Source organism: Engraulis encrasicolus, chromosome 22 (genome assembly GCF_034702125.1).
Source record: "Engraulis encrasicolus isolate BLACKSEA-1 chromosome 22, IST_EnEncr_1.0, whole genome shotgun sequence".
NCBI classification, from domain to species: Eukaryota; Metazoa; Chordata; class Actinopteri; order Clupeiformes; family Engraulidae; genus Engraulis; species Engraulis encrasicolus.
Window position 1 is genome coordinate 50,086,661 of NC_085878.1, and position 10,000 is coordinate 50,096,660.

At 43.4% G+C, this 10,000-nt stretch overlaps 1 protein-coding gene across 1 annotated transcript in view; it reads right to left on the minus strand.

The window, feature by feature from the left end:
• Positions 1-10,000, minus strand: part of si:dkey-237h12.3 (teneurin-3) — a 215,683-nt gene that overhangs the window by 61,985 nt on the left and 143,698 nt on the right. Inside the window, exon 16 of the mRNA XM_063188595.1 lies at positions 7,613-7,823. Within this exon, the coding sequence (XP_063044665.1) occupies positions 7,613-7,823 (211 nt within the window). The remainder of the gene's footprint in view (positions 1-7,612; positions 7,824-10,000) is intronic.

The following is a 10,000-nucleotide window of genomic DNA, read 5'->3' on the forward strand; positions in this document are numbered from 1 at the left end:
ACCCTCTGTGTTCTTCAAAATGCACTCAATGGTTGCACCTGCTGCACCAGTTGCGCGCAGAAGATATTCGGCCGACGCAGGAGCCATTAAGTCTCCTGCCGAGCGCGTGGCACCATCGTAGTTATTCTGATCTATTTCGCAAAAAATGTCCCTGTCTGCTAAAGTTAACTCTAGGCCTAGCCTATTGGCTATAGCCTACTTTAAAATTCGGCATCATTTCAAAGGTCCTGACCGACCGCACCCGACCCGAATTTCATTAAAAATAATATTTCATAACCCGTGCCTGCGGTCGACCGCAGTTAATTGCAAGCGCCCGCTGATTTCGGGTCAGCCCGCGCATCACTGACCAGCACCCCTCATGTAGAATGTGTGTGCCATTGGGTGCGTTCCAATATACAACCTTGCGTCCCCCACTTGTGCTTGTGGCCTCGTACCAGGAAGTAATATTTCATGATGACATCACTGACAACAGCATTATATTTCAATATCTCGTAAAAGCTCAATTTTGAAAGTCCTTTTCTGCAAACTTGATTGTGAATGAAGAATAGTCCCCCAAAATTTTTTTTGACTAGGCTGACGTCGGGGAAACTTTATTGTTTTCTCCATGGAGGAGGGGCCAGAAGGCGGGGTGAGGCCACAAATATAAGTGGAGGACGCAAGGTTGCATATTGGAAGGCACCCTATGTGTGTGGGGGAAAAGGCACGGCCTACTCTCTTAGACACTTTTTGTGTGTGTGTTAACAATTTCACAGCGTTTCATATCTGTGCTCCTATTTTGTTTTATTTTTTATTGCATAGTCCCCTGCATGAGGGACGAATGAAAAGAGTGTTGCAAACAGAAATGATTCACTATACTGCATGTTTTAATATAAATGACAATGTACTTCTATACATGTCATGGGTAAAATCTTAAAGGGGTATGCCACTATTTTGGGGCTTAATACAGTTAAAATCGTTGGTCAGGGTTTATAAAGGTGGTAAAGTGTCTTATTTTTCATGTAAGCCGTTGTCTTGCTTTAAGACAAGTTAAAAGAGGGAGCATGTCGCTAAGCTAGTGAAAGTCAATGGATCCGTGTAGCATGCTACAATGCTACACGGATCCATTGACTTTCACTAGCTTAGCGGCATATTCCCTCTTTTAACTTGTCTTAAAGCAAGACAACGCTTAACATTAAAAATAAGACACTTTACCACCTTTATAAACCCCAACCAACGATTTTAACTGTATTAAGCCCCAAAATAGTGGCATACCCCTTTAAGTAATTTCTCAAAACATAAATGGCTGACATGTAGGCCTATAGTTTCTCCATGCGGCAATGTCATACACTAATCGTTTTGCCCTTTTGCATTTACGCCGCGTGAAATCCCCCCCCCCCCAAAAAAAAAAATAAAATAAAAAATCTCCGGCTGTCCCCATAGTTTCCAAAATGTCTGTGGGAAACACTGAAGTTAGTGAGCAGATCTCGTGGTAGCTGGGCCTTCTTTAGAGTTCTTTCCTTCTTTACGTCTTTGCAGGAAATATAGGATCCCTTTTTAGCTATTGCAGAGGTGTTGGCGCTCCATGACAAGTCCTGGCTGATGTGCACACCCAGGAATCTGAAGCTCTGTACTACCTACACTGGCTCCCCTCCGATGTTGATGGGTTGGTGGTAGTGGTTGCCCTGGCCATACCGCCTGAAGTCCAAGATCATCTCCTTCGTTTTCTTGGAGTTCAGGGACAGGTTGTTGTCTTGGCTCCAGCATGCCAGCTGCTCCACCTCCTCTCTGTAGGCCGTCTCGTTGTTGTCAGAGATCAGGCCAATCACGGTTGTGTCATCAGCAAATTTCATTATGGTGTTTGTGCTGTGCTTAGGAACACAGTCATGAGTGAAGAGGGAGTACAAAAAAGGGTTCAACACACATCCCTGCGGTGGCCTGTATTTAGGGTAATGGGTCTTGACTGATCTTGACTTGACTGGTCTGTTACTGAGGAAGTCAAGTATCCATCTGCAGACATGGGGGCTGAAGCCGAGGTTGTACATTTTAGTGGGAATGGTGTTAAAAGTGGAGCTGTAGTCGATGAACAGCATCCACACATAGCTGTTTGGTTTTTCCAGGTGTGAGAGGGCAGTGTGAATGGACAATGAAATGCCATCCTCTGTAGATCTATTCGCCCTGTAGGCAAATTGATGCGAGTCGAGGGATGGTGGGGTGATGGACTTGAGGTGTGCTAGCACCAGTCTTTCAAAGCATTTCATCACAATAGGTGTTAGCGCTACAGGGCGGTAGTCATTGAGAGATTTGATGGCCGCCTGCTTGGGAACAGGAACATTCTGTGAAAGTCTCTGAGAACATTGACAACAGCGTAAAGATAAAAAGCTACGAAAACTAAATAAAGTAACTGAGCTATTTTTGCAACAGTAAAATACACATCGCATAGAATCAGTCCATGCTTGCAATGAAGATATTCAATTATATGTTTATGAACCAGAGAACATGCACTATTCATTGGCATTGAATGACCCCAATGAATTGGATGAGCACTTTTTTTAGTTTTTGCTAATTTTGAAATGTTACATTTTAATTATTTAAGACTCTACCCCCATGATGATGCACATATGCGTGTACATAAGCATGGGTGCGCACGCACATGCACACACCCACACCCACACAGAACACACGCATACACACACGCGCACACACACGCGCACACACACACGCACACACACACACACACACACACACACACACACACACACACACACACACACACACACACACACACACACACACACACACACAGGTTGGTGCAGAGCAGGCATCAGTGTGGGTTTGTTTTCTCTGCTCCAGGCAGACCCCGTACGCCCTCTTTCATAAGACCCAGCTAAATGTTTCATGATCTCTACTTAGTCTGCATGGCTGAGTGTGTTTGTGTGTATGTGTGTGTGTGTGTGTGTGAGTGCACGCGCATGTGAGGATGTGAGAGAGAGAGATAGAGAGAGAGAGAGACAGACAGACAGAAAGAAAGAAAGAGAGAGACAGAGAGAGAGAGAGAGAGAGACAGACAGACAGACAGACAGGCAGAAAGAGAGAGAGAGAGAGAGAGAGAGAGAGAGAGAGAGAGCGAAGAGAGAGAGTTTGAGTGATTGTGTACTCATTGTGTGTTTGCTGTTTGTGCATGGTTGTGTGTTGGCGTGCGCATGTGTGTGTGTGCGTGTGCGTGTGCGTGTGTGCGTGCGTGTGTGTATTGGGCCTAACCACACGAACAATATCATGCCTAGCCTATAATAAGACCTCCACTTGTTTCTCAGAATTCCAAAGCAGTTGAGCCAATAAATTAATGAAAGCACTTATGGCAGGAGGATCCTTGTGGAACGCCTTGAGCTCCACTCATCCATAACCCTCCATTACACCACAGAGGAGGCCTCCTCTCCTCTCCTCTCCTGGAGCCTGCTTAAGCACCTGTTTCCTAAATACATGCACGCACATACACATTCAAGCATGCACACACACACACATGCACGTACACACGCACAAACACACACACATACACACACACACACACACACACACACACACACACACGCACACTCACACACACACACACACACACACACACACACACACACACACACACACACACACACACACACACACACACACACACACACACACACACACACACACACACACACACACACACACACCCACGACAAACACACATTTTCTATCTAAATTAACCTGAAAAGTACTTCTGTTAAATTAACCTGAAAAGTACTTCTGTTACAGGCAATCATTTTCACCCTTGTCTCAGTGCGATGTCCCATGTGCAGAACTCCTAACACCGTGTGCTGTACTGAGTGCATTTGAGTCCATCTGTTAACATAGAGAAGAACTCTTTGCACTTCTGCAGACTGCTGCTCAGAAAGATTAAAATGCTGCTGAATGTAAAATGGGCTAAACATCTAAAACAAACTTGACAAGTGTGTTGTGTGATAATTTGAAATGATGAAGAGGAATACAACTTAATGTTGAATGTTGAATCGTGATGAATTGATAAACTAGTTCATTTTTAAAAATGATGGCTAGGTATGGTTGAAAGCAGAAAACAAATGTCTGTATACCTTCCATTACAACATTTTGGTTGTTTAGAGTTACGTGTGTGACACTGTCAGTGAGAAATTATATTGGAGGAGGCATAGAGTTTGTATGCCATTTAATAAAGAAGAGAAGCAGACCAAATCAAAACACCAAAACAGCAAAAAAGACAGAGGAGTAGCCAGCTGGGCCTTGAGGACCTCGGGAGGCAGGCAACCCAGGACACCAATGCAACCACGGGGCCCGGGGGTCCCCACTCCACCTGCTGTGAATGCTTTTATAGGGCGACAAGTGGACCTCCGAACCAGTGGCAGGGCGGAAACCAAAACCCTTGAGGCGTGACATTTACAACGTCTGGGTCATTCAGGTTGTGAGCAATAAATAGGTCTGTGAACCAGGGAAACGTTGTGAGCAATAATTACATGCATGAGTTATGGACGGTGTGCAGGGTTTTGTCTACTGCAGGTCCTTTCAAATCATGAGTGCATGGCATGTACAACATATACAGTAGGCACACACAAGAAGGAAATGGTATCCTGCGATTCGGCATGATTTAGGAATGCATTTGTATTACTTGCCCAGATATAACTGACCTCTAAAACATCAACTTAAACATCAATCTATTTGCACAATTTAAGAGCGATCAGATTTATCACACCCCTGATGGTCGGTAGGGACAATTTTGAGATTAGAGAGACCACGCTCTGAAATGTCTGATAAAGTAGAACTTTTATCCCTTATAAAAATGTTGTAATATTTTTTTTTTTCCATTGGCTGATTAAATCCGCTTTATTGGGCTTTTGTAATTAGTGCACAGCGGTGTGATAAATCTGATTGCTCTTAATCATGCACAAAGATAATCCTTCAACAGTCCATTCATTTGTGAGGAACCAAGTGCAATGAGAATGGCCTACGACCAAAGAAAAGTCTAAAAACCAAATAAATTCACCAGACTAATTTTAATGCAATACTTTAATCAAATAACATTTGGATCATTTTCGTTGAATTAATCAGAACACAATTATGTCTATCCTCAGAAGACCTCTTTAAGCAAGCGTTCTATTTGCTAGGAGGTGTGACACAAAGAATAATTTTCTAACTGGTTGCTTTGTCATTATCTAAGACTCAGTCATTAGTCTGCTTGATTATTATATCCCCGAAACGCGGAGCGTCGGGGATGTAATGGTTTTGCGTGCACCGCCGCCGCCGCGTCCGCCGCGTCCGCCGCCGCCGCGTAAGGTCTTTCGTGTTAACGCGATAACTTTTGAACGGATGTTTGGATTTGTCCCATATTTGGTGTGTGAATGCTCTAGGGCAGGTTCATGAACTGATTCGAGTTTGGAGGTCAACAATTTCAAGATGGCCGAATTCAAGATGGCCGAATTTTTGTTTGGCCCATTACTTCTGACCGGGTGGATGGATTTGTCCCAGATTTGGTGTGTGAATGTTCTAGGGTAGGTTCATGAACTGATTCGAGTTTGGAGGTTAACAATTTCAAGATGGCCGAATTCAAGATGGCCGAATTTTTGTTTGGCCCATTACTTCTGACCGGGTGGATGGATTTGTCCCAGATTTGGTGTGTGAATGCTCTAGGGTGGGTTCATGAACTGATTCGAGTTTGGAGGTCAACAATTTCAAGATGGCCGAATTCAAGATGGCCGAATTTTTGTTTGTCCCATTACTTCTGACCGGGTGGATGGATTTGTCCCAGATTTGGTGTGTGAATGCTCTAGGGTGGGTTCATGAACTGATTACAGTTTGGAGGTTAACACTTTGAAGATGGCCGAATTCAAGATGGCCGAATTTTTGTTTGGTCCATAACTTCTGACCGGGTGGATGGATTTGTCCCAGATTTGGTGTGTGAATGTTCTAGGGTAGGTTCATGAACTGATTCGAGTTTGGAGGTCAACAATTTCAAGATGGCCGAATTCAAGATGGCCGAATTTTTGTTTGGCCCATTACTTCTGACCGGGTGGATGGATTTGTCCCAGATTTGGTGTGTGAATGCTCTAGGGTGGGTTCATGAACTGATTACAGTTTGGAGGTTAACACTTTCAAGATGGCCGAATTTTTGTTTGGTCCATAACTTCTGACCGGGTGGATGGATTTGTCCCAGATTTGGTGTGTGAATGTTCTAGGGTAGGTTCATGAACTGATTCGAGTTTGGAGGTCAACAATTTCAAGATGGCCGAATTCAAGATGGCCGAATTTTTGTTTGGCCCATTACTTCTGACCGGGTGGATGGATTTGTCCCAGATTTGGTGTGTGAATGCTGCAGGGTAGGTTCATGAACTGATTCGAGTTTGGAGGTCAACACTTTCAAAATGGTGGAATTTTTATTTGGCCCATAACTTCTGACTTGGTTGATTGATTTGCCCGGTAAGTCCTTAATTTAATGGTTCACCATTTCAGTGATTCTACCATATCAGGTAGGCCTACAGTGTAATAACCAGTGTAACAATATTTAATACCATGTAATACTAGTGTAATACCAGTGTAAAAATAGGCAATACCAGGTACAGTGTAATAACCAGTGTAACAATATGTAATACCATGTAATACTAGTGTAATACCAGTGTACAAATATGCAATACCATGTAATACCACTTACACACAAATAGCCTACATGATATAAGTACAAAATTGGTACATGGTGTCACACTGGTATGACGTGGTATTAAATATTGTTACACTGGTTATTACACTGTACCTAATGTGGTATATCCACTGTAATAGTGAACCATTAAAACAGTGTTACCATTTGCCCCATTTTTTCCTTCATTTTCACAATAGTCATTTGGTTTTAAGCCTATGCACGTCATTGATCTATGTATAGATATTAAATATATTTATTTTATATTTTGTATTTATCATAAACGTTCATGAAAAGGTAGACGGGAGTGGTAGGAATGATTGGGGACTGGAAGCGTCGCGTTTCGGGGATATACCTTAAGCAGTCGAAGGCGACTGCACAGGCAGTCTAGTTTATTATTATGTAAATACTCTCAGTTTGGGAAAGGCTCTGATTAAAATGTCCACCAACCTGAATAGAATATAAACAAATTGAATAATGAAAATTAATTAAGTTTTCACTCTGTACCGTACAGTAGGAGAATATTCCCATTACCCAATGATGGAACATTACAGCGCCTTTTGTGAATAGTGAACTTATTTTACATACATTTTGGTCATTATGTGCAGATGTGCAACTGTGTGGGCAAAAGTGTTAGGCATTCAGGGATACTGTTAATACATAAAATCATCCCCATACTCTCATTACACGCATGCACGCACGCACGCACGCACGCACGCACGCACGCACGCATGCACGCACGCACGCACGCACGCACGCAGACAGAGAGACAGAGAGACAGAGACAGAGACAGAGACAGAGACAGACAGACAGAGAGAACGAGACCGAGACCGACACACACACACACACACACACACACACACACACACACACACACACACACACACACACACACACACACACACACACACACACACACACACACACACACACTGCAAGTACCTGCTGTTGAAGGGGCTGTCCCCTGGAATGGTGTGGGTTTGTCCAGGGCTGATCAGAAAGCTGACGCGGTCGTAAAAGCTGTGGGGAGCGGGCCTCCGCTGGCCAGCCACACCCACACTGCTGCTGGGGTCGGGGGAGCCGCGGCAGAAGTGGGTCGACTGGCAGGAGGTCTGCAGACAGCAGTCTGGGTCCATGCAGTCCACCAGGCCATCTGTAGCACACAGTGACAGAACCAAATCAGGGGTGCGTTTCTCAAAAACCTAGTTGTTAGTCAATTAGCAACTTGGGTAATTGTCAATGGGAAATTGCATCGCAAGCAACAAAGTAGCTAACATAGTTAGCAACTATGGTTTCGAAAAATGCACCCCAGTTTAGCAACATGATCTCATAAATGCTATTAAATGAAGGGAATGAGAATCAGAACAATTTAATTGTCCAAGCAATTGGCAAATCAGATTAGAGTCCTGGCCTAGCATAGTGTCATAAGAAAATATTAAGTAGCAGAAATAAATAAATAAATGAATAGGCCTAGGACAAATAATAGATAGCTTGAATGGAGGGGAGGGGGGGGATAAGATGGATGAAACTTTTCAACCACTTTCAAAACACTTCACCCAATGGATGGAGGAAGGGATTGGTAAGGCTGAGGATTAACCCCAAACCTAAGCATTCCACCACAACTGCCCCTAATGCTGTCATTTACTCATTACAGTCATAATACATTTACTTGCACCAGAGACATGAGCAGCGATTAAAATGACTTTCATTTACAACAACATGGACCTATTCTTGACTTGCTCTAGAGTTATCGATATCCCATGGACATCAGGGATCGCATAGTGTACAACGCTGGACGACTGCATAATATGGCTGCTACAGAACACCATCGGGGTATGGCTTGCCTGCCGTTGTGAATGTTCTGCATAGTCAATTCCTCATTTTTGCCTACAAGTTGGACAGTAGGCTGATTTGGAGGCAGAGTTTTTTGCAAGGCCCACACCATGTTATGTTTGTGTTAATGGCTATGCCCCTGCTGATCCCTTGTACACATTCTGTATCTCTAACACAATACATTGTGAATGACATGAGTTCTGTCTCAAAAACAACGCTATGCATGGAAGAGTTCTCCTAGGAAAGGAAGAAAGTGCATGCTGCACGCAGGCATAACACACACACACACACACACACACACACACACACACACACACACACACACACACACACACACACACACACACACACACACACACACACACACACACACACTTCCCTGTCCTCTGTGTCCAGTCCAATATTGAACTGTAACAGCAAATGTTAAAGCTAGCAAGCCACATGCATTACACACACACACACACACACACACACACACACACACACACACACACACACACACACACACACACACACACACACACACACACACACACACACACACACACACACACACACACATACACAGACGCACACATACACATTATATTTTGTATTCCTGTGAAGTTTTTTTTTACTGTAATTCACCAGAGCAGTCAAGTGGGAGAGTGAGGCAGGGGAGCAGTGATAGGTCTAGTGAGACAAGACAACGGCTGGTGTAGACCTCCGCCCCAAGTACAGTATAATTGGCAGAGAATACTCAGATGGAGTTGGCTATGGGTTGAAGCGTGTCTAGCACAAAGACAGCTCTCTCAAATACTATTGGAAAAGGCAATCCTGTTTCGTCGATACTAATTTCAACACAAATACAATACAAAATGATCATCAGGCCACCGACAAGCAAAAAAAAATCTTTAATTAGACAAATGCCTGTGCTCGCTTTTACATTAATGAGGAAATGATATTCATCATTTATATTCTTCAGGCAATTAAAAATGGGTCTGCTCCAAGGCAGGGAGTGTTGGCTGTATTCCAGTTCAGATTAGGGAGAGCCTTGGGGTTCTCACTCAGCATCAGCAACAGCACATACTGTAGCCTTAAGGCCTCATTTTTAACCAAGAACATCAATGCTTGTTGTGAAACTTCAAGGCGCTGCTCTGCCGGCAAATAGCAGACCAAGGAGAAAGATGAAACAAAGAATATTAACAGGCCTAAGTGTACATTTAACTGGCATTTCTTTAAATTTGTCAAAATAGTGTCTTTGTGATTCTATTGGCAAGTGACAACCCTATTTATCGTATTTGCTGTTCACCAGCTTAAGTCTGAGTTATTTGTTGTCAATCTGCATAGTAGGGCTGTAGCGATATACTCAACTCACAATTTGGTTCGTATCACGATTTTTGTCCCACGGTTCGATACACCAAACAATTTGTTATTGAATTCATTTCCTCTTGCTTTTGTTTCCTGGACTAAAGGGTAACAGAACTTTGTGACTCTGTGTATTACAGTTTGTCAGTC